This window comes from Thamnophis elegans, chromosome 10 (genome assembly GCF_009769535.1).
Source record: "Thamnophis elegans isolate rThaEle1 chromosome 10, rThaEle1.pri, whole genome shotgun sequence".
Lineage (NCBI taxonomy): Eukaryota > Metazoa > Chordata > Lepidosauria > Squamata > Colubridae > Thamnophis > Thamnophis elegans.
In genome coordinates this window covers 38482668-38509285 of record NC_045550.1, presented here as the reverse complement: position 1 = coordinate 38509285, position 26618 = coordinate 38482668, and the positions used below count along the sequence as shown (strand labels likewise).

The window sequence follows — 26618 nt, the reverse complement described above, 5'->3', positions numbered from 1 at the left end:
GTGACAACGACATCCTGTCGCCACCGCGCTGCCGTCGTCCAATTACCAGCCCCGTTCGCTCGCGCGCCCCCAGCGGCAGTCGAGGGGAAAGACAATACTTCCTCCCCCCCACCCCACTTTTCGTTTACCGCGGCAGCCGTTTGGAGGTCTCGCGAGACTTGCCGAATCTTCCCCCTCCTCGTTGGGTTTCCACGCCACTCCCCCTCATCCCTCCTCCCCGCCGGCTGTGCTCCTCCCCTTTCTCCTCCCTCCCCCCCTCTCTCTCTTGCACCGCCGCCCCCGCCTGATCTGTCTGTGTCTGTGTCTCGGGGAGAGGGGAGGGGGCCTTCTCGGCCCTGCGCACTGAGCGATGTTTGGCCGCCATCGCGGCGGGGGAAGAGGAGGCGCAGGAGGCTGAGGGAGTCGCCGCCGCTTACTACCGCCGCCGCTGAGCGAGAAGAGACGGCCGCCTAGGCCTGCCACGGCTCGGCTTTTTACTGTCTACTGTCTGAGTAAAGGTCGCCGGCGCCTCTGTTGTTGTCGCCGGAGGGAGCTTCTCCCCGATCCCTTTCCCTCTCCGCTTCCTCCTGGTCCCCAGGAAGGGGCTCCGCTCTCGCCGAGCCCCAAAATGTCGAACCTGAGCAAGGGGACGGGCAGCCGAAGGGACACCAAAATGCGGATCCGAGCATTCCCGGTGAGTGAACTGAGGCTGCGTCGGTTGCGCAGGGCCTGGCTTGGCTCGGCCTGGCGAAGGGACGAGACGCCGGCCTCTCCTGGCTAATTTGCCTGAGAACCTCGTCGCGCTCTTTCTCTGGGTCCTTCGACCCGGGCTGTCACTGACTCTTAAGGCCGGGGGTGGTGGGGGAGGAAGTGGGCCTTGCAGCTGAGGGACACAGCAAGCCCGGGTACCGCGGTTTGGCGAGCAATGGGGAGCCCAAGTTTCCGTCACAGGAAGCGAAGAGGGAGGTTGGAGGGGCCGTCATTTGCCCCAGGGAAGGACGCTTCTCCCAGGCCTTTGTGAGGGATCTGTTGTTCCTTTTAATTTCGCTGCTTAAGTGGCCGAGCCTTTTTTTTTTACCTTAGAAGAATAAATTAACTCACAGGGAATCGGCCTCGTACCTGTCGCGCCTCAAGTCAGCGGACCCACCTGGCATGTTTGCAAAGTTGTTTTTTGGAGCCAGTATCGATAGCCGAAACTGCACACCGTTTGAAACCGGAAGGCAAAAACAACCTAGTTCTGAAGTAGGACATAGTTGTCATTTGGGAGGAATTTTGGGGGTGATTTCTTCCATAATTGCTTCATACCTTGTGATGATTTCAGTTGACAGTTGCTTCAACTGGAAGGTTGGAAACACAAACAGAAGGGCATTCTCTCATCAGAGTTTTTTGTGACATGAAGACTTGGGGATTTTCAGTTGTTGAATCTGTTGCTCTACACATATCTATAAATTTGAAAGGCAATAGCTTTTCTTTTTGACCTAAGCAAAAGGTTCACTATTAAGGAATATAATGACAAATAATTGTTGGCCTTGGTAAAGATAGAAACTTTGCCCATTTAACAAATAATTTGGCAACACTCACTGACAACAGTAGAGTCTACAATTCCTTATCAAAAATACATTTTGAAGCAGTATTTAGATTAAAAATAAAATCTTAGTATCCACACCAGTTTACATAGAAATTTAGTGGTTTTCTATAGTTTTGCCTAAGTTCATAAAATTCACAATTTTAACATGTCAGCTTTTTTAAAAAAATTACATTTATCTTCTGCCTATTTTGCTAGATATGCTTTTAAAATGCCTTTAATTCTTGTTGCATTTTAACTGTATTAAGAACCAATGAAATACAATAGTATTTTTGATTAATTTTGATGTGACTACAACCAGTGGGATTTTTTCAGGGATAAAATGTTACTCTTTTAAAGGAAGTTTTGTTATTTTTTACTGTAATCAATATGTCTAATCATATTAATAACACATTATGTTAATATATTATGATGAAAGTGTTAACTGGATGTTCTAGTCGCCTGATAAGTTTGGTAAATGCGACCTATGCAGCAAATACTTTAGTGTATACAAAAGTTAACTTGAACAAGAGAAACAAAGTTTGCAGTCAGGGTAAATATTCTTCATTTTGCTTACTTTCTTACAGATGAGCCTGTAAAATGTTGGTGGGTGAATATTGTTCACAGAGTACTTCTGTTCCCATGAAATTGTTTCATATTAGTGAATATTTAAAACTTTTCTGATGGTAACAGGCTTAGAACTGTTACAACATGCATAGAGTTAGTTTATGGATACCCCATATAAAAGTTAGTGATTCTGTGTGCAAAGAATATTAAACTTAATATATCAAATTATTTCTCATAATAGAGAATGTTTAGAGAACAGTAAAAATCAGTTATTTTTTTCCTGATGTATATGTAACATTGAACCTCAGCATGGTATTTTTTGCTTAGGCAGTTAATATACAGATCACCCCACAAAAAAACCTCAAATATCAATAAAGAAATGTAGGTAGATCTGCAGGTTATGTTAAACTAAAACTGGATCTCATGGCTTAATGCAATATGCATTTTAATTGGCTTCATCAGTAATGTCACATTACTAGAATATGTACTAGTTCTGACATTTTAAGTTTTAAAAAGTTTGAGTCAAGTTTACTTTTAATTGAGTGGCCAAACATGAATTTTTTTGTACAATAGGATGGACATTTTTGAAATAATTCTATTTTTTCTGGTTTTGCATAGAACAATACAATAACCGTAAATTGTGCAATTTGGGTATAATATCAGTATCAGTTATTTAATTATATTTACAAATTGACAACCTACCTTATGATGAGTTGATCTGCATAGGACTTAAGAGCAGATTATTTATATTGGTCACTTCCTAGTATGAACATATGATTAGGCATTAAATTAATTTATGAGGTTGTGATCTTATTACCAATTAATTGAAGAGGTTCTTAATGTGTTATTCTGATGAGATTAACCTGCTGCTCTCCTAAATGTTCGTTAGAAAGTCCTTGGTCCTTGTTTGTGCTATCTTTTATACCTATTTTCTTTGGAAAAAGAGCATACATTGTATGTTTTGTGCAAATCCTGTTGGCCTGTGAGCTTTCTTCCATCAGCCCACCCTCCCCACAACTTGTGATAAATTCTTAAGAACATATTTTCCCTGAAAGGAAAAAACACTGTGGGGGGATTATGAGTGGGCATACATTTAAAAAATGTAATGTGAACAAAAGTGGAAATGTCACATTGCCTTTAATTATATGCCATTGACAAATACTGTATATAACATGTATTCTTTGAGTGTCTATTCTGAAATATAGTGTTACATTTTCAACATTCTTTGAATCATATTTCTGTAGCTTTGCATTTTATTCACGTAATAATAATGGTTAATACATGGAGTCAGTCTCTAATTGTTTATGTGTCAATTTTCTTTATATTCAGATGTGGGTTTAACACTTTTTCAGGGTTGAGAGTTTTGTGGTCTTAATGCAAAAATATAATAGTGTTGAAAATACAAAAACTTGTTCACATTTAATTAAATATAGTTAACATGATTACGGTACAATCATATTGTAGTTTAGTATCCATTTTATAATTTTCTTTTGAAAGGCTGTGGAAGGCTCCCTTTAGACTTCTGTGGTTTAGAAATTGTAAGCAACCTCTGGTGTAGATAACATACACAAAAAAGTAGATTAATGTATTTGGTTATTTGTCCCTCTTTGAAAAACGCTTAGAAATATAATAATATGAATAATAGAAGAAAGGATGATTAACTATTAACTGATTTCAATCTAGATATTACATTGTATCAAAAAAAGACTAGACAGATTCTTGTGATACCTTAAACATTCATATTTATGATTGGTAGTCATTTATGAAAAGATTCTTTATCTTAACATTTCAAATATGCAAAATGCTTCATCCAATGCATTATTCTGTACTAAATAATTTGTAATTTACACCATAAAATAATGTAGATTGACATAAGGGTTGTTGATGACTGTATTCATAGATAACATTTTTGCCATTCTCTGTGATCAATACATTTAGCTTATTTTTAGTGCACTTCTGCCTTGTAAACCAGGAGTTCTCAAGTATACAGCATTGGGTTTCATTGGGAGACTTTCAGTTTGACTCACTGAAAGGAAATCAGACCAGGTATAGTTTTGTCAACTCCTAAATAAAATTCCAATAAATGTTTGCTGAATAATTCTATTTATGATGACTAGATAATGCTGCACAAAGCATTCAGTAAAGATGCTTCATGAAGCAAGTTGCCCCCGCCTCCAAAATCACCTGTTGTTTAAGTATTAAAACATCTTCATCTTCTATAAAACTTGGCATACAGACATACATAGTTGTTTCCTTAGTAATCACAGTGCTATGTGCATAGGTATAAGCAATAGTGTTGTTTATACCTATGCACATATGAGTATATTGCATGAATATATTGCATATTGTTCACCAAGAACACCTTTGTTCTTTGCAAATAGCCTTTCTAGATATAAATACAAAGGATTTCAGAGGGATCCCAGATTAATTATATATTTTTTCTTAGCATAATGGAGGCAGAAACAGAGCACAGCAATTTGAATTATATTGTAATATTCTGTGCTGCTTTGTTTCATTCATTGATTTGCCAAAGTGTTCTTATCCTAGTTTTTAGGTTTTCAGAATGTGGCACCTGATCAAAATGTAGGTCATCATTCCCAGGGATGGGTTCCGGACAGCTTTACTGCCAGTTCGCTTGTGTGCATGCTTTGCGTGCACACACGTACACTGGATGTACGCTGTGTGCACATGCACAGTTCAATTAAAATTGTTCTGCGCATACGCAGAGCTTAAAAACAAGATGGTGGTGCCAACAGCAGCGACCAGGGAACCAGTTCAGAGGTGTGGCAGGCCTGAGTCGCTGCCACTTCTAGCCACCCAGGCTGCCATACCATTACCAGTTCAGCCGAACCGGTAGGAACCCACTTCTCATCATTTCCATATTTATATAGAGAAAATTATATAGAAATATTTTTGGTGTGCTAGTTTTTTTTAATCAAAATGAAAGCTATTATAGATTACAAACTATGGTTTTTGGTTAACTAAAGCAACTACTAGTAGCATTCTCACATTATACTGAAAACATAAACAATTGTTTGAAGTACGAATAATTTAAGGTAACATTTTACTCATTGTTATATAAAATATCAATTATACAAAGTATGAAATTTGAAATTAAGTTTAATATAAGTTTCAATTGTTTATACAAATTCATGTTAAAGTCCTTCAGAAAACAGTTATTCTTTAAATTCACATTTGTATGTTTTTAAGTTCCCTAAACTGCTTTCTGTGTCTTTGGACTAAGATTATAAAATGTTTCCAGTATCCAACCAGACATAATTAATTGTTCAAATGCTACCCAAACAGGGAGATGTGGGTGATAAGGAATCTTATACTTTGCTACTTCAAAGTATTTTGCCTCTGGTATTAGTTGCAAGTTTGTGAAAAAAAAATCTGAAGTAATTACATCCAAGACAAGATATTAGAGAAAGGATGGTTCAAACTTTGATCTACTTTTTTATATAATTATCACTTATAAAACTTATCACTGATTTAAAGTCATTTGGTGGTTGAGAAGAAACATGATTATCTTGTTTGCAGCCTTTAGCATGGATCTATAAATTCTGATTCACTCTGCTAATGCCATATTTGGTGATATTTGTATTTGGGGCTGTGTGTGTTAAAATAGGCATGATGGTGGTTGCAACAGTGTGGTTAAACAGTGTCTGTTTGTACATGTATATGATGTCAATAAAACACTCTTTTTATGACATTTTGCTTGTTCTGTCACATACACACACATCTCTTAGCCCTCACCATCATTGCCACTGCTCATGTTTGACCTGGAGTAAACACAGTGATTCTCAAATATAAGGCAGAAAGTTGTATAAAACCTGAAAAATAATCAGGTTGTTATGTATTAAAGTTTGTTTGACTCATACTGCCATCAGATTATTTTGTATTTTCTTTCAAAAGATCAATATGGTTAGTTTTTTTCCTGGAAAGTATTACAATAAAAAGTAATACTGTAAATGTAATACCAATGTTTCCCATTGGATATTTTGTTGAAAGCACAACATCACCCTGCTTTTCAGTTTTTATTCAGGAAGTGAATTAAGAACTGTTAAAATATGGATCAACTGTTGACAAACTCAAGAAAAGACTGAGGTTGTTTTCTAGATTGTATTTTATGACTTATGGTACTTCTGAAAAATACAGTGCAAGTGTAGTACAAGTAATTTTTGTTTACCGAATGCATATTACAATGACTGTCACAGTTACAATGGTATTGCGACAATGACTTTGTGATCAGTGCCCACATTTATGACCTTCACAAGTTTGCAAAGCAAAGAAAGCTGAAGAGTATAAGCACAGTCGCAATGTTGCTTAGCAACCAGTTCACTTAACAATAAAATTGCCTTTTCAGTTGTGGTTGCTAAATAAGGATTATCTGTATTTGTCAGTCATTCACTTCAGAGTTATCAAGCTCTGATAGACATTAGTTGCCTGGATTGTCCGTCAGTAACTATTACAATGAGTTATTGTAAGGTCATGATTGTGATATTGGTGATAATATTTAGCCATCTCATCTTCTCTTTTTCAATCGTCTTCCTTGCCATATATTTTGAGAGCTAGAAAATCTACAGAGTACCCTGGCTGCCAACAGTTACTCGTTCATATAGTTCATACCAGTGAATATCCAGAGTGCACCACGAGGAGCTTCATACCCCTTCACACAGGTTATATTGAAACATAATTCCAACAAGGCCCAAAAACTACAGCTGTGTTCATATACCTAACTGCAGCATAAAACACAGTTTGGAAGGATGGGTTGTTATACAAATTGTGCATACTATCACCTGCAAAAATGTCTGTTGACTAATAACATCCTGATAGGTCCTTTCAGATAATAATGGGGGAGGGGGTAACAAAAGTAAGGTAAGAAGATTACAACTCTCTTCTATAAGATACTTCTACAGCAGCAAAAATAAATATTAGGAATAATATACTCCAGAAATTATGTGTAACTAAATAGGGAGTTTCAGCTGTCACCCTCAGGTCATCAGCACTAGGGTTGGTCTATTCTGCAGCAGAATACTGTGCCCCTATATAGCTTAACAGCTATCATACTAATAAGTTAAACCCTAGACTCAACAACACCATGAGGTATATAAGTAGATGCATTAAAGCCACTTTGACTAGCTAGCTTTCTGTTCTGAGCTATATAGCACCACCAGCTGTAGGAAGGCAAGATGCACGAGTGAGAGAATACAGAAAAATTATGAACAATTCACTCCTATTGACACCTCACACATCTGCCATGACTTTTTATATAGGTGGGGCATAGAATCCTCCCCTCAGTGTGATGTGAGGTCCAATATCAAACTCTAGATCATGACCGGCTGTAAGCTGAGGACATGTACTGGTTCAGTATAGTACTCCTTGACTTTCAACCAGTGACTGATGAAAATTGCAACAGCATTGAAAGTGTGACTTATGAATGTTTTCCACAGATATGACCTTTACAGCATCCCCATGATCATATGATTAAAATTCCGATGCTTGGCAACTGATCCATATTTATGACTGTTGCAGTGTTGCGGGGTCAAGTGATCATCATTTGCGACCTTCTGACAAGCAAAGTTAATGGGGAAGCCAGATTCACTTAACAACTTCAGTGACTCACTGAAGTTGATAAATCACTCGTAAAATGGGGAAAAACTCACCAAATGTCTCACTTGATAAAAACATTTGGGCTCAATTGTGGTCATTAGAGATGGACTAGCTGCATTGGATTTTTTAAATGTAAACAATGCTGCACTTTGATAGTTAGATGACCTAGACCCGTGATAGAAACCTTTAGCACGTGTGCCAGAGGTGGCACACAGAGCCCTCTCTGCTGGCATGTGCGCCGTCATCCCAGGTCAGATATCTGGCATTTCTTTTGTGAGCTTCTATTTCCCTGAAAACGACAAAACAAAAGTTCACGAAAGAAAAAGATCTTACCTCTTGCTGCACTGCCAGTGGTGGGATCACCTGTCTCCAGCCAGCCAGTCGGTCTTTGGGTCTCTGCTGTGCTTGCGCATGCATGTCCGCCCATGCCTACGCTTATCTTTCAGTTTGGGCATGCATATATGCCCAAAATTTGGGCACTTGGTCGCCATCACTGAACTAGACATTGGTATTGCTACTGATGGCTGACTGCAATTCAGCAAATCTCATCAGGCTCAAGGTTGACTCTGCCTTCCATCCTTCCGAGGTGGGTAAAATGAGGACCCAAATTGTTGGGGGCAATATTGCTGCCTCTGTAAACCGCTTAGAGAGGGCTGTAAAGCTCTGTAAAGTGGGATATAAATCTAAATGCTATTGCTATTATTGGTGTAAAATTAGCAAAATCAGAACTGTAGTTTTGGAATGAAGGACGTTGTTACCAAGCTTACAAAGGTATAATGTGAAAGTTCATTTATAAGACCAAATATCCAAACACTTCCCTAATTTCTTGTATAGAAGTGTAGTTGTTTTACATTTTTTTGCTGGTTTATTTGTTACATTCGCTTGACTAATTCCTTTTTTGTATGGGAAAAGGAAAGGCTTTATAGTTTTTGTAATAAAAAAAAAGACTTTGCTTCCTGGAAGCATTTATTTTGCTGTTTTTTAAAAAATTAGTTTATAAATGACACTTTGGAAAACAATACAAGAATTTAGGCTTAATCTGAAATTATTGTTGTTGATAATTCTGTTTCCTTTTCGTATAATGACCTTAAATATTTATTTTCTGAAGTATAGAATTGTATGTACAGTGCTTCAGGCAAACTGCTGCTGAATTTTAGCAGTAATAGATATAGGTTGCCTATTGCCAATGAAGAAGGAAACCGTTCCAGATCAAGAGAATTTGTATGAGAATTTTTGGATAGGGTAAAAACATTTAAATTGATATTATTTGACAACATTAAATGTAAACCATTTACTAAGTATTGTATTTCTGAAATAATAAAATGTAAATGCAAAAAGAAAAAGTTATAAACTTCTCTATGTTTATAAAAAATATTAGAGCACAAACAAAATAAAATACTTCAAATAGTGAATATATTTCCAAATGGAAAATTAATTATGACTAGAAATCAGTATAACTTTTATTTATACAGAAACTATTAACTGATTTGATTGGTATAATAGATCAGACAAATATAAGAATTACAGAATTTTGCATGTAAATATATTTTTGTATTTTTTAAATTCTCCTAGATGCTGCTTGGAGTGTCTAAGCACGGGTTAACATCAGCTGGCTGCCCAAGGACTGAGTTTAATATTTTTTGTAGCTCCGGTTCATGCTCTCCTCAGAGGCTCAGTTTCAAAAAACTCAGACGCCCTACGGGACACATTTTGGGGAGATCCAGCCCTTGTGCACCAAGCTGGTTCCCCTAGTCAGTGTAGTATAGCTCCTAGAATTTTATTTGGTTAGTTAGCTTAGACCTTCTGTTTTCCCATTTAATTTCTCCTCTGTTCTAATTTGGCTTTTCGTTCACTTCAAAATCAGCTGCTTGGCGCGAGGCGGGCTTCCTGGAGTGAGGCTGCCTTTCTCTATTGTAAAGGCTCCTCGTTGCCATGGGGAGGCTCGTTAGCTGCTGCTAACAAGCCCAGGGGACGGATAGGGAGGTAGGGTCCCCAGCGCGGAGCATTAGGCTCTCCAGCTTCCCCCGGTGTTGCCCAGGCGCGCGCGCGAGTTGCGGCCACCATTTTGAATTTAATTTGGCGCACTTTTTCTCTGAGGCTCTGACCATTACCGCGCTGCCTGCCCTCACTCGCAGATCTCCGCGGAGATGCCAACAATAGATTATTAAGAGTGTCAGCTTTTTACAATGGGAAAATCAAGAAATGGAAGTCACTAAAAGTCTTGGAATATACTTTAATATTGTTAGGATATAGTAACAGAATATTGAAAACTTGTGAGAATCCCTCTCCGCTTCAGTTTATAGTTATTCCAATCATGGCAGAGATACGTTTCTTATATTTTCGATTTTTCAGAGATTCAGATATGTTTCTTCTAACAGTTTGGCATTCTCTTCCTTCTTCTCTGAGTCAACCCAACATTTTATGACACAGAAATTGATTCTTCATTAGCATAAATAGTATGAAAACTTTTGTATAATTTAAAAAAAAACCTGCAGGAGAATTGTAAGTTCTTAAAAAGGTAGGTAGTGATTAGGTTGGACATATTGTATATGTTAACCCGGAGGAGGGCCTTCTCTGTGGCTGCTCCGGCCCTTTGGAACGAACTCCCCGCGGAGATCCGGACCCTCACCTCCCTTCAGGTTTTCCGTAAAGCCATTACAACCTGGCTGTTCCGACAGACCTGGGGTTGACGAGTTCCCTTCCCCGCTCGAATTGTGTGACTGTTGATTGTTTTTAAATTTTCTCTGTATCCTGTTTGTTGTTTTTGCCTTGTCTGTAGTATTCCCTCCCCTGGGTTTGTTAGCCCCCCTGAGTCCCTCCGGGAATAGGGCGGCATATAAATGAAATAAACCTATAATCTATAACCTAACAGAATAAAAATATCAAGAAACAGTGCCATGTAGTACTTTAATGAATGAAAGGTACCATCTGTAAATTGAAATAATTTGTTGATCATACATATTTTAATAAAGAAAGTAATACTACTTCTAGATGATGCAGTTTATCTATTGGCTATGATTGTGAAAAAATTCTTAGAAATTGAAGTCCATAATTCAAAATGTTTTCATCTTTGCCAAATTGTCACCTGCAAAATGGCTGTTGGGTACTTCAGTTTGTATAATCATATTTGACACTCAATTATGTACATATATCAAATATAAAAAATGGTTGAATGAAATCTGACAAGTTGTCAGATTTATTATCAATTTATAATGTTATGGGATCACATTATAAAATTGATCGTTAACCTCACAGTTTCCAAACCCACGATAAAGTATGTGATTTTATGCCTGGCAAGGGTCAAATGGGGAAAAAGAACTGTGAAAAGAAGGAATATGGAAGAGCATTACAGCCAAATCTGAATTTAGCAGACTATTTAGAAGACAGGATTCTGTTAAATCAAAATGTCCATTAAATTTGAAGGTGAGGAAAGAGAGGAGTATCTAATGACAGAAAGATTCAGTATTGAATCACAATGATCTGCTGCTGTAGAATAGAGGACTGGGCTTGCATCCTGAGTGAAAGCCCGGCTTTGAAGAAAAGAATATGAGGAGAGGCGAGGACAGCGAGAACATAGAGGGCAGGTTATTTCTTTCCTTAGGCTGAAGTGAGAATGTTGTTAAGATATGGAAGGATGCCGGGGATGGAATAGTTAGAAGAAAAAATAATATTAATTAATTAATGTTTTGTATCATATTTTTATCTTATGCTGCAGACTACCCAGAGTCACTAACAGTGCAGCATATAAATTTAATAAATAATAGAGAAGGGTAGTATAAATATTTACTATGTTTATGTAATGTACTCTGAAGCTTCTCAGTAGTGTCAAGTTGCAGCTCCACAAATAGAGTAGTAGTTATGCATGTAAAAATTATTGAGGCAAGTGAATGATTTTGATGATAGCTCGGAGAACTGGGATTAGTTGAATATGAGTGTGTTTTTATTATGTAGCTACTAGTGGGACAGTTGGAGAAAGTGGGTTTGGGTGGTTGATGTATTTCATCACTGAGAATACATAAAGTTGTGTCAGAACTGAATTAATTACTGGAAAGCAAAGGATGTATGTGTGTTGTAATTATAGTCAGTGAGCCAATGACAAACACAGGAGAAATATGGTTCTGAGTGGACATTGCAGAAGAGGGTCTCATACAGTGATACAGGGCCCTTCTTCTAACTTAGTAGTTCCACCTGAGTGGTTGACTCTTAGGCTTTCTTGGTAAATACCAAATCTATTTGAAGCCAGACTATATCTATTCACCGTATAGAGATGAATGAAGATGTAGGCTTGACATTGCATTAAGAGACTTGATTGTGCAGTGATGATGATGTTGTTCTGTTGAGGGTCTTATCCACCTGGGTTCACGTTTTATTGCAGTAACTGCTATACCAAGGATAAGAAAGGGATATAGGTTCTTCAGTCCCTTGGCAGTGACCAATATCATTGTTCCAGAGATGAATGATGAAAAATTGTGTCTTGGTGTGCCATCAGGACAAAATAGGACTTCTATGGGTTCTTAGTTGTCCTGCTACTTGACAACAACCTTCCTTCAGCTTCTGGATTATTCTGAGACTGGTTTTGGGATCTCTCGGGTTTTGGTGCTGTAAGATTAGTTTCCAGCCTTTGAGAGTCCTGAAAGGCTAGGGCCGTGATGGCAAACCTATGGCACACGTGCCACAGGTGGCAAGTGGAGCCATTTGTTAGGGCACGTGAGGTGTTGCTCTGTCTGCTGCAGAGTGCATGCTGACGCTGGCCATCACCCTAATCCTAACCCTAACCCTTCTTTTGAGGCCTTTTTTTGCCCTCTGGAGCACAAAAAATGGCCCTCCGGGCAAAGCGGAAGTTTAGGAACAGAACCTTCAGGCTTCCCTGAAGGCTCGGAGGGCAAAAACTGGCCCAAAAGTTCTAGTTTTGCTAAAAACCAGTTATGTCAGTAATAAAGACCCACAGAAGATAAAGTGTCTGTATTTTTGAATCTGTCTTTTTGATCAATATAAAAGTACATGGGTAAGACAGCTTTCTTTGGTTTATATTATTGGCTTGCAGCATTCAGAAATTTCCATCAGTGAGAATAGCATGATCTTACTCATAGCTATATATCTTTTAGAAGATATATGATTTAAGAGTGGTCTGAAAATGCAGATGTATGAGGATGATCCATACACATCTTTTACATCGTGGCGACCAAAACTGAATGCAGTATTCCAAGTGTGGCCTTATCAAGGCCTTATAAAGTGGTATTAACACTTCACGTGATCTTGATTCTATCGCTCTGTTTATGCAGCCTAGAACTGTGTTGGCTTTTTTGGCAGTTGTTGCACACTGCTGGCTTATATTTAAATGGTTGTCCACTAGGATTCCAAGATCCCTCTCACAGTTACTACTATTGAGCAAGGTACCACCTATACTGTACCTGTGCATTTCGTTTTTCTTGCCTAAATGTAGAACCTTACTCTTTTCACCATTGAATTTCATTTTATTAGATAGTGCCCAATGTTCAAGTTTGTCAAGATCCTTCTGTATCTTAAGCCTGTCTTCTAGAGTGTTGGCTATTCCTGCCAGCTTGGCGTCATCTGCAAATTTGATGAGTTCCCCATTTTTTCCCTCATCCAAATCATTGATGAAGATGTTGAAGAGTCCTGGGCCTAAAACAGAGCCTTGGGGTACTCCACTGCATACTTCCCTCCATGTAGATGCAGTTCCATTGAGGACTACATGTTGAGTCCGGTTGGTCAGTCAGTTACAAATCCATCTGGTGGTGATGCTGTTCAACCCACATTTTTCTACTTTATCTAGTAGTAGGTTATGGTCTACCTTATCAAATGCCTTACTGAAGTCCAAGTAAACTATATCGACGGCATTCCTCTGGTCCACTAATTTTGCCACTTTGTCAAAGAATGCAATAAGATTAGTCTGGCATGATCTGTTTTTGACAAACCCATGTTGACTTTTGGCTATTACTTTGTTTACTTCTAGGTGTTCGCTATTTCGTTGCTTGATTATCTTTTCCAGAATCTTTCCTGGTATTGAGGTCAGGTTGATAGGTCTATAGTTTCCTGGATCTATTTTTTCCCCTTTTTTGAAGATGGAAACCACACCAGCTCTTTTCCAGTCCTCTGGCAATTCCCCGGTGCTCCAGGATCTCTGAAAGATATAGTTCAGTGGTTCTGAGATCTCATCTGCCAGTTCCTTCAGAACCCTGGGATGTAATCCGTCTGGTCCTGGTGATTTGAACTCGTCTAGAGTAGACAGGTGCTCACTTACCATTTTCTTCCTTATTTCAATTTGTGTTCCTAATCTGATTTTTGTGGTGCTGTTTTTGATAGGTTGGACTGCTTTATCTCTTTGTGTAAAGGCAGATGCAAAAAATGAGTTAAAAAGTTCTGCTTTCTCCCTGTTGCTTGTCACCTTCTTGCCACTTTTTCCCAGCAATGGATCAATTGTTTCCTTAACCTTTTTCTTGGTTTTAACATGTTGGAAGAAGCTTTTTTTGTTATTTTTTACTTTTGTGGCAAGCCTTTCTTCATTGTGAGCTTAGCTTTCCTTACTTCATCTTTACAGGCTCGGGCTATTTGCTGATATTCTGCCTTAGTTACGTCCCCCTCTTTCCACTTTTTATATTTAACTTTTTTGTCTTTCAATTTGTCAGAGAGTTCTTTATGCAGCCATGCTGGTTTCTTTTGGGAGCTGTTATTTTTCTTCTTCATTGGTATTGTGCTAGACTGAGCTTTTGTAATCTCATTTTTCAAAATTTCCCAAGCTTCTTGAGTTGTTTTCCCCTTGAGGATTCTCATCCATGGAATTCTTCCCAAGCTCTCTCTAAGTTTATTGAAATTAGCTCTTTTAAAATCCAAGACTCTAGTTTGACTTTGTTCAACTACTTGTGTTTGCATAATGTTGAATTCCAATATTGCATGGTCACTTGCCCCCAGGGTTCCTGTGGCTTCAACACCTTCTATCATTTCCTCTCTGTTAGTGAGAATTAAGTCTAATATGGCCTATCCCCTTGTTCCCTTCTCTACTTTTTGGGAAACTAAGTTGTCTGCTAGGTTCGTTAGAAACCTGTTGGATCTTCCACTTGGTGCAGAGTTTGTTTCCCAGTTGGTGTCAGGGTAGTTAAAATCCCCCATTACTATTGTGGTGTGCTTCCTACATACCTTAGTTAGCTGACCAGCAAAAAGTTCATCTACTTCCTCTGCTTGGTTGGGTGGCCTGTAGTATAGATCTATGGCAATGTCATTCCCCCCCCCCCAACCTTTAGTATTGACCCAAATGCATTCAAGATAGTTTTCATCATTGTTGTGCTCTATTTCTGTAGAGATGTAGTTATTTCTTATATATAGTGCAACTCCACCTCCTCTTTTATTTGATCTATTTCTTTTAAATAATTTAAATCCTTCTAGCTGTATGTTCCATTTGTGGGTTTCATCCCACCAAGTTTCTGTAATGGCAACAATATTGTATCTGCCTTCATTTACTTGAATTTCTAATTCACCCTGTTTATTCCTCATATTCTGTGGATTGGTGTATAGATATTTTGATTGACCCTATGTTTACTGTCTACATAACCTGTGTTATGCCTGACTGCCCCTATTTTCTTGCTACTTGTATTATTCATGCACATGGTATGGCACTCACTATTAAACGATTGGTTTTGCTTGACAGCAGGAGTGATAATCTTACCAGCACAAACATCTATGTTACGTGCACTGATAACTCTATGAGCTTATTTATCTTTAAAATTGTTTTATTTCTTCAGATGGCTAATAACTGATTGACATACCTGGTTATTCCAAATATATCTGAACTTTCTTCATCTTACATCGAACTATTCAGAGTTTAATAAAGTCTTCTGCTTCAATGGTACTGTAAGAAGTAGCCATGTATAGTCTAACACATTTCATTAAGAGCTACCTCAACATTCTAATGACGTCACAGACTCTCTTATGCCTCTTAGTAACCAAATTAGAACTTTGAGTTTCTGTATGAATGGTGTATACATGTTTAATGAAGACGGTTTTTATAAAACTATCTGAAATACTTGAAAACAATCCTTTTAAAGGATTTCTAGAAAATGATTGTAAAGAAAACACTTCAGAGGTAATACATTATTACCAATACTTGATTTGGAGAAAAATCTATTCAGTATGCATATTGCCTATAAATTTTATGGCCTTAGGTGGTCCATTATTTGGTGTGATCCTTAGTTACTTTAATTGCTGTACCTTAACTTTGCAGTTGCTTGTATTCTTAAGTTTAGTATATTCTTTGAAGTTCAATGTTGTGATTCACCCAGCCTCTTGTGTATGTCTCAGCAACGCTGATAGGTCATTCTATGTGTAACTTCTGGTTCTTGAAGGTAATTCATGATTATGGACAGAATTGGAAATAAATTGATCTGAAATGGAACTTTGGTAACCGATTAGACTCTTAAATTGCTGAGTAAGTATTTCTATTCATTCTGTGTGGATATATCTAACCATCAATAATACGATATTAAATATTAGAACTCTTTCTGAATATGTGAGTATACCGTTTCCCTGAAAATAAGCTTTCCTTTAAAATATTGCAATGCGGCAGCAGCCAGAGATGACCCCGATCGCTGCCTCCTGCACTTCAAAAATAATAAGACCGCCCCCAAAATAAGACCAAGTACTTATTTTTGGGGGGGGGGTCAAAAGAAAATAAGACCCTGTCTTATTTTTGGGAAAACACGGTGTGTGTGTGTGTGTGTGTGTGTGTGTGTGTGTGTGTGTGCATGCTTGTACAGATATATATTTCACTGTACAAATAGCAATCATATCAATATTTATGGTTACTAAACAATTAGGATCTATAAAGCTATATTAAGATACTTTCAGTTAGAACAAAATCTTGATTTAGTTTTGAATATCTCTATTCTGTTAGATATATAGTTGATTCAGATTGTGAGAAATTATCTAGGAAATAATAGTGCATGAAACTTACATTTTGTAATGTTATTGTTAACTTCTGTTTGCTAAAAGAGAAGCAGTTTCATGTTTATAAAGTGAATTGTTGCAGTGTCTTCCACAAATATTTTCTAGGTAGTACAATTGTAAAATAATCATAGACATGTACATAACATATAGCTTGATTCTTTTGAATCTTTGGTTTAATAATATATTTGTTAAGGTTGTTCCATGTTGTAATGTCAACTGTTTATATAATTTCTTTCTGAAATACATTATCAGCTTGAATCTGATTAGTAATTTCTCTTCAGTAAATTATAGGAGAATTTGAGAAAGAACAGTAAACCAGGGTTTACTATTACTTCCTTCATCCTGATCCTACATCCATTTCTTCTATTGGCATAATCATAAGAGAATAACACGTATTCTCCTGTGCGCTGCTTGGAGAGTCCAAGCATGGGTTAATTCTGTTTAACAGCCCTGGACTGAATTGAAGATCTTTAGCCACGCCTCTTGCACCGGCATCTCAGATTTTCAATTCAGTCTAAAGCCCATGGACGTGTTTCAATGTTGTTCCCATTAATAACATTAATTGGACTCTTCAACTAGCTCTTTTCCATTTTCATTACAATAATCAGGTCCATTACAATAATCAGGTCGGTGAGCGTTTTTGGAAAGTCTTTCTCTGTCAGCTACATCGATCTACAAGCCAACATGTCCTGGGCTTCGCTCGTGCGCGCGCAGCTGTCAGGTGGCTAGGACGACGAGGGGCGGGTGTCAGAGTGCTGACGCCTCCCTCGGGTTTGGTGTCTTTGGGGCGCAGCAGCAGTGGGTTAGGGCCCGGCTGCTTGTGTTCTTGCCCATTGCATCGGAGGCGTGCTCGGAAGTCTTCTGATCAGCTTTGTGGCTGCGGTGGCCATTTTCTAGCCAAATTTAAAGGCGGCGACCATTTTAACTGCAGAGGTTTCCCGCCATTTCGGCACAGCAGCCATTTTGTGGCCACTTGTTGCAGCATGTCAGTCAGAGTTGGAGACAATTTGCCACTTCTCCTGTTGCTACCCGACTGTTCCTACTTGGCAGAGAGTTTGGGGGTCTCTCTGTCCAGCAATCCAGTGCGTTACCTTTTCCACTAACAAGGCTTGCCCCCCGGAGCGCCAGCAGCAGTTTTGACCACCCCAGACCATACTTCTGCTTCGCCACCTGGGAAGCACTGGGAGCAGTTGAGCTCACGTCTCGTGAATTGGCATCAAGCTCCTTCCTCTGAACTGTGCAGCCTTGGTCTCCAGGTGGTGAGTGCAGCGCATCTGCCTAGTCAAGGATCCTCCACAGCTCCTGCCATGGCAGAAAGAACCCCCGACGAGGCAGACCATTCAGTTCCCTCAACGAGTAAGGGGGTCGTTAGACAGGCCAGTGAGGCAGCCTCTGAGGCCCTTAGCAGATACCATCAGGCTGGGGGGGGTGGAGGAAACAGGCTAGTGCCCCAGACAAGGTGGCCATTAGGCGCCAAAAGGCGCTAGAGAAGCAGTTCGAAAAGGCCCAGGAGCCATCCTTTATTGCCACAATCCATTGCAGACAGTGAGGATGAGGAACAACAATTTTCCTCTGATGTTTCCATAGCCTCTGCAGGATCCTCCAGGCCTTCATTGGCAGATAATGCTGATCTATTTCAGTGTTCACTTGAGACAGAGGAAGATCTCCCACCAGTATTGCCCCTTGCTCCTCAGTTGCCCTTACCTCAGGCTGCTAAAAGGGCTCGCCCAGTAGAGGATCAAGGCCCGGCCTTGTCTGCAGAAATGCAGGCGGTGATAACTAAGGCCATTTCCCAGGGCATTGCAGAACGGCTCAAGCAAAAGTCCAAGAGGGAGTGCAAGTCTAGCTCCTCCAATACCCAGTCACGGGATACCACCCATAGGGCGTCTTCCCCGCACTCTTCGCTGGATAGCGAAGATTCTGCCGTAGATGAGGATGTCCTGCCTGAGCAGGAATTCTCTGGGGATGAGGGGGCGGTCCCTGATAAACCTGCATTTACTGGTTTATTTAACCAAACTGCCTTCAAGACTATTACTAAGAAGGCTAAGACGGCTACCCGCTTAGGGGCTTCTGTACCCAAGCAAGCCACTTCTGAAACTGTCGAGTACGAAGAGGGTCTCTTTGACGAGCCCGTGGCTGCTCAGGAAATAGTTCCAGTCCCAAAATTATTTCTGAATGTGGTACAGCGCGAATGGGCCCAGCCTGGCATCCTGGCCACACCTAGCAATAGCGACAGAAATTATACACAGTGGACACTGCCTTGGAGGACATTCTAAAACTGCCTCAGGTAGATCCACTGGTGCAGGCTCTTACCTCCTCTTCTGTCCTACCACCCGACCTTCTAGAACGTCTGAAAGCGGAGGACAAGATGTCAGAAAAAGCATGCCATAAGACACATCAGGCAGTGGCTTGGGCCATTAAAACAGCCACCTCAGCTTCCTTTATGTCTAGGGCGTCCCTTCTGTGGCTCCGCCGCCTTGCCACCATGTTCCCTGTTAGTGACACTAACATGAGACAGGAACTCAACAAACTTATGGTGGCGGCCAAATACACAGCCGATGCCACTCTTAACTCCGCCAAATTTGCATCAAGGGCCTTAGCTTCCAATATGACCATACACAGACTATTGTGGTTACGTCACTGGAACGCAGATATGAGGTCCAAATGGAAATTGACCTCAGCTCCCTTTATGGAGACAAAACTCTTTGGTGAGGCCTTGGACCCGTTCTCATTGAGAACAAAGATAAGAAGAAAGTCATGGCCTCCGTTTCCCAAAAGGCGGAGCGCAAAGGCTCTGGATTCTTTAGGAAGCAGATCTTTCATCCCTCTAAGGCCTCCATCAGTGCTGGACAGTTCAACCGTCCATATGCTCAGGGCCTGATCAGTCCCAGGACCGTCAGTCATTTCGTGACAGGGGCCGCAACCAATCCTTCTCCAAGCGACCATACCGTGGGGGTTCCGGCTCTAGGCCATTCCGTCGCTACAAGTGATGCCCAGAGGATGGCTCCCATCGGAGGCCACATGCAGCTATTCCAGGCGAGATGGGAGCAGACCACGTCGGACCAGTGGATGCTCCAAACCATCCGACTAGGTCTGACCCTGGAGTTCATCTCCCTTCCTCCCCACCACTTCATCTGCTGTCCCACTCCCTCCTCCCTTGCCAAGAGGTCCCTAATGGAGCAGGAGATTTGGCACCTTCGGGAAATACATGCCATAGAATTAGTGCCAGCAGGACACGAAGGGTCAGGTTTCTACTCCATCCTGTTCCTGGTCCCAAAGAACTCAGGAGAATGGAAGGAGATATTGGATCTAAAGAAGCTGAATGACCATCTGGCATACAAACGCTTCAAGATGCAATCCCTCCAGTCAATTTTGGGTTGCATCAGACTGGAAGATTTGCTAACTTCAATAGATCTCCGGGAGGCGTACCTCCACATCCCAATTCGAAAGGCCCATCACAAGTTTTTGAGGTTTTATTACGCAGGCAAGCACTATCAGTACAGGGCTCTGCCGTTCAGCCTGTTATCGACCCCCAGGACATTTACGAAAATTCTGGCAGTGGTAGTTGCGTCCCTGAGATCACGCCCAATTCGACTTCAGGCGTACTTAGACGACATCCTCATTCAATCGTCATCCCCCCAACAAGCAGTCAGGGACCTCTGGTTGATGATGAGGGTTCTGCAAGATCACAACTTCTCCATCAACCTAGACAAGAGCCACCTCACTCCCACCACCAGGTTGCAACATCTCGGCGCGATAATAGACATCGTCAGCTGTCAGGTCACCTTGTTCCAGGAGCAAATCTCCAGCATCAGGAACTGGTGCTCCAGCTGCAGACTTCCCAGTCAGCGCCCATTGTTCCGTTGTCGACGCTCCTCGGCAAAATGATTTCTTGCCTGTCAATAGTGTTGTGGGTGAGATTGCACTTGAGACAACTGCAGTGGTGTCTTTTGCCCCACCCAAGGGCCAAGGAAAGAAACTCCCCCACGCTGATTCCAGTTCTACTCAATGTCCAGTGGTGGCCTTCCCCAGCGCTGATCAAGAGCAGTCTCTTCCGCAAACCGGATCGCCTCACCATCACGACAGACACCAGCCTATTTGGATGGGGGGCCCATTTCAGCAATCAGATCACACAAGGCAGGTGGTCCGTCAACGATCTCAAGCACAGGATAAACTGGCTGGAGCTAAAAGCGGCAAGGCCAGCTCTTCTACATTTCCAGGTGACAGTCCAAAGTCACCATGTAATGTTGCTCTCAGACAATGTGGCCGCCAAGGCGCATGTAAACCGCCAAGGCAGCACCCGCTCCAAGTCGTTGATGGCAGAGGCGGAACGTCTGGGGAAGTTATTTGCTCTTCTGCTTTCCATACACCATATTATGGTCTATTTCATCTTCATCTTCATCTGCTATCTGTTGCATTTGTCCATTTAAAACATTATTAGTTTTGTAAAATACATTTTACAAAATTCCTGAAGAAAAATTTTAAATAAGAAGCAAATAGTCCCAAAAATTCAGCTTGAATTAAAACAAACTTTCCCCATCTTTCTATTATATTGATTTTGCTGAAATACTCAATGTTTGAGATTTAATATAGACAATTAGTTGAGTTGGACAAGTTCAACATGATTTTGAATTATCTTTAAATCAGGATTGCAGCATTATGTTCCATGTCTTAAGAAAATAGACTGTGAAGTTGCTATCAACTTGGCATTGAAGAACTAGTGAAAGAGAGTGTGCTTGTTGACTTTAACCATTGACAGCCTGCTCTTTCTTGACTGATGTAGACATTAAATCAGAGTTGGGTTGCTCCCGTTTCAGCCCAGTTCAGCCGAACTGGTAGTGGTGGTGGCGGGAGGCTCCGCCCAGATGTTTTTGTGCATGCGCAGAAGCATTGCGCAAGCGTGCAAGCACGAGCGAACCAGTAGTAAACCCGTTAACAACCCAGCACTGCATTAAATATATATCTAGTACCATTCAAATAATTAAAACAGCTACATTGTCTTTCCTGAATTTTTAGGAAGTCATTCCAATAGCTTTTCAGTGCCAGCAGAGTGTGCTGCTGTGAGTTTCTGTATTCAGCACAGAATTTTTATTTGTCTTTATAATTTGTCTTGAAGTGTAAACCTATTTGAATAGTAAATCTAAAAAGAATACATCCTTAACAACAATTTATTCAGCATTGATTCTGTAGCATGGTTTGTGTGATTGCATCTCCCATTAATGTGAATAAACACCAGCCCCCCCCCTTTTAAAAATAGCTCTTTTGTTTCTTTCTTTGTGCTATTGCTAAATTCCCTGTCAGTTCAATTGGAACTATTTGCCAGTTTCAGAACAGGTTTTCAACCCGTTCAAAAGTTGATTAGATCATCTTCTGTTTTAATGTCAGGAACCAGACTTTCCTGTTCCTGTTTCGATTGAAATTGAACTAAGGGAAATGTACAGATATTCTTTGGTTAATCTCAGTTACAGAGAACCTGAAGTGAAGAGATTGTGTGCTTGTAGAAGAAGCAAATAAATAAATATAAATATATATAAATATGCTGGTCTGTTGTATTTGGGTCTTTTCCCATGTAAGATTTTTACATGGGGAAAAACCAGAATATAACAAGACCAGCATACCTACACCCGTGAAAACCTACGAAAACACACACACACAGACACACAGATATACAGTATACAGATATTCCTTGACTTATAACCATAATGGAACTCCAAAATTCTGTTGCTAAGCATGACAGTGGTTAAGTGAATTTTGCCCCATTTTATGACTTTTTTTGCCTCAGTTAAGTGAATCACTGTAGTTGTTAAGTTAGTAACATGGTTTTTAAGTGAATCTGACTTGGGACTGGAATATCCATCACTGTGCAAAGCAGTTGCTAGTGATGCCCAGAGACATCACATAACCTGACCACTTAGTGACAGCAGTTCTGCCACTCTACTAGCAGTAGTCCCCGTTGTGGTCATTACTCCAACATTGTTAGGTGAGGACCTGACACCTCTGCCCTGCTTTGCTCACCTCTTCAGCTACGCCATCCGCCTGTCTCCCCTGCCATCTCTGCTGTTTATGTCAGCTTATAATCCTCCTTTCCTGTCACCCTGCCCTCTGCTACCCACAGCTGACCTTTGCTGCCATCTTCTTTCTGCTCTTGACAAGACCCCCCCCCCTCCTTCATGAGGCAGCTATTGGCTCTGTGTGACCTTTCCAAGATCTCAGGGAGATACCATGCCAGCAGCTCACCTCATCAGCAGGAGAAAGAAGTCGGTGAAGGTCAGTTAGAAAAAGTGAGGAACTGCAGAGGGCAAAACAGCCAAAAAGACAGAGACAGGGAAATAGATGGGGAGGGGGGTGGATTGGCAGGTCTCATAGTGATCAACCAACTGTACAAGAAAACCCACTACTTTTCCAGCAGATGGCCTTTAGATCCCCTTTACTCACACCATTCCTCTGTTGCCAATACTTGTCCCCATTCTTCCCAGTTAAAAATATAAAATCTCCTCCAAGTTAAGCTTGATTCCCAGGGCTTTCATGAATATACATAGTGGTGGGATTCAGCTAGTTTGCACCTATTCGGGAGAACTAGTTGTTAATTTTCTAAGCGGTTTGGAGAACTAGTTGTTGGAAGAAATCTTATTTTGGTTTTTTTCCCCACTTTACAGGGCTAATCCTGTAAGAAAGGCAGGAAAGAAACATTCTAGTGTTGTTTCTAGCCTAATGCAGAGAACCGGTTGTAAATTATTTGAATCCCACCACTGAATATACTACATAATTTTCTACATATGTGGACGTTTGCCATTTTATTTCTAGGATGATTTTTCATTGGAATTTATGACACACAAGATATTTCTATTTTGTGCTAGCTGAATCCATATTTCTGCAATATTTTTTATCTATAGAACGCATAGCTATATGTTGAGAGAATGGAATGTCTGGATATGAAAATGAGATGGGTAACTTTATGGACAATTTTATATAATAGTATGTTAAAATTTTGTCCTGATTGTGCTGTTTCTTGTATACTTACATATGCTCATGCAAGAAAGCAGCATACATTGTAAGATTGGGTTCAGTGGTTTTGAGAATCATGATTGAAGAGATAGGGAAGCTGAGTAGTATTATAGGAATTTTGTCTATTTATCTACACACACACACACACACACACACACACACACACACACACACAGACACACCTCTTCTATCTTTCTTTGGGGGGATCCTCTTAAATACAGTAGCATCTACCTTTTAGGTAAATTTGGTCCTTAATCTGTTTTAAAGGAAATATGTTTTGAAAACCTGTCACCAATAAACTCTTAACTGTACTTTTTTATGCCCACATACAGATGACCATGGATGAAAAATATGTTAACAGCATTTGGGATCTCTTGAAAAATGCAATCCAGGAAATTCAGCGTAAGAACAACAGTGGTCTCAGTTTTGAAGAACTGTACAGAAATGCATATACTATGGTATTACATAAACATGGAGAAAAATTATACACTGGATTACGAGAAGTGGTTACAGAGCATCTTATAAATAAGGTATCTGAATGCAATAATAATGTACTAAAACATAGAAAGTTACACCTTTGAACATTTCGCTGCCTTTAGAATGGAGACGGGTATACTTTGGCTTTGGTACATTTTTTGGCTGCCTGGAGAATGCAGAACATGACTTATGACAGTGTAATGTTGCTGGATTAAGGAACTCAAATTTTGGGATCTGGCTTTTTGTTGATTTTTTTATTTGGCTTTGAAGAAAATGTAAAGGATAAAATTGATAATTTAGGCTCCATAAAATGCAAAAAAAGGTCCAGTTTATAAGGTTTAGGTTTTTTAAAGAGCCTCTGTGCATATTTAAATTTCTGCAGAATTTAAGTTGCCTGTTTTACCCCTTTAATATCTTAAAATACAACAAAGATTGCTTTTGGGGCACAATACAATGCAGTGGGACATTAGGGCCTTGGGATGAGATGCTGGCTTCAGCATGTTTATACTTCCAGTGGGTTGTCCTATTGGTGATTTATAGAATGAAAGAAGATTGGTGATTGTAGCTGATGAAAGAGAAAAATAGTAGTGTGTCTATGGAGATTCTAAATAATCTAAGTCATGATCATCCCCAAAGTGCTTTTTCCAAAAGGCAACTGGACTTTCTTGGGGTTGTTTTCTTTGAAAACATTTCACTTGTTATCCAAGAAGTTTCTTCAATTCTAACTGACATGTGGGAATGGAAGGATTTATATTCTTTACAGTCATCTGCTTGTTAGTTCTCTGGGAGTCATTGGGGCCATTTGGGAGTTTATTTATATCCTCTGAGTCACCTGAATCGTAGTGTAAACGGGTGTGGAACCTCCTTGGGACTGCAACCTGCCCTTTCAGCCATCTCAAGAAGGTTCCACACCTGTTACACTCTTATTCAGGTGACGATACAGATAAACTCCCAATTGATCCCAATGACTCTCAGAATACTAATGACCAGATGGCTGCAAAGAATATAAATCCTTCCAAACTGTAATGAAAAGTTACCAATCCTTTTCAAATGATTGGCACATGGTATTCTCACAAAGTAATCACATCTCAGGGAATTTTGAAATTTTACTTCATCTGTTCATATTCAGAGGGACAGTAATAGGAAAAATGAAATGTCTGATGGAGTCCTATAGTAGTTTCAAACTTCATTTGTCTATTTGTCGGAAACAGAGTCCTTCAAGTCATTAGCATTGGCCTGCTTCAGAAAATAAAGGGGATGCTATTAATTTGCTTTCTCTATGCAACTACTTAAAGAATTCAGTGTTCCCTATATTTTGCCCCTTAAGTCCCACTTCCCAAAAATCAGTGTTTCACCTCATTCATTCTAAATAATGCCCATCTCTGATCTATAATAAACAATTTATTTAATTAAATATTTTGTTGCAGGTGCGAGAAGATGTATTAAACTCATTAAATAACAATTTTCTCCAAACATTAAACCAAGCATGGAATGATCACCAGACAGCAATGGTGATGATTAGAGATATTCTGATGTATATGGTAAGTAAAATCTGAAATTCTGGTTACAAAAATGATCAATTAAAATGCAAATTTTTTTTACTCCATACTGTTGGAAAGATTGATTCAAACTGACATAATTAACTAATACACAGAGGAAAAAAACCTTTGCTTCTATATTTTATCTGGCTTTAAAAATACATTATTTGGCACATGCTTTTATATTCTTCCTCATTATTACATATAGTTTTGTTTTCTGAATTTATATTTTTAATCTATTTTTGTACATGCCAACCAGAGTAGATTTGATTTAAATCATGATCATGATTTACTAGCTGATCACTAGTAAAAAGGCTTCATTTAAATCAACTCGATTTGAATAATAATTTTTAAAGCGCAACTGTCATCTCCTCTGACTTGCTGTTGACTTACCGACAGTCCCAATATTGAAATAGAAATAGAATAATAGAGTTGGGAGGGACCTTGGAGGTCTTCTAGTCCAACCCCCTGCCTAGGCAGGAAATCCTATACCACTTCAGAATATTGCAGATTATATAGCCTCATGCTTCATAACTAAGCTCCGTTTCATGCTGAATAAACCAAATTATTAATGTATCTTAAATAGAAAACTATCTTTAGATAGATTTTTATTCCAAAAACATTTTATTAAAATAAATTTGATAAAAATCAAAAAAATCCAATTTAAATTTTAAAAATTCAATTTTTTAATTTTTTTAAAAAAGCATTGATTTTTATCTACCCTGATGCCAACCCTAAAGGCAGCATATAATAATGAAAAATCATATCTGTTCAGTTTTAATCATCCTGGGTTATGCCTTGTCCTCCTTTTTTGTTTTCATTTAAAAGAATACTACTTTAAGGATTGCAAAAACAAGTTTTGCTAAGCCTGTTTTATGTATTTAGTGTTAAGGTTTTATTATTCCTAGCCTGGAAGG

General features: G+C 39.5%; 1 protein-coding gene across 1 annotated transcript in view; it reads left to right on the top strand.

Annotated features, from left to right (window-relative positions):
* Positions 1–251: 251 nt before the first annotated feature.
* Positions 252–26618, top strand: part of CUL3 (cullin 3) — a 58610-nt gene continuing 32243 nt past the window's right edge. The window contains exons 1-3 of the mRNA XM_032225029.1: positions 252–673; positions 24019–24216; positions 25591–25704. Coding sequence (XP_032080920.1) covers positions 608–673; positions 24019–24216; positions 25591–25704 — 378 coding nt within the window. The 5' untranslated portion in view covers positions 252–607. The remainder of the gene's footprint in view (positions 674–24018; positions 24217–25590; positions 25705–26618) is intronic.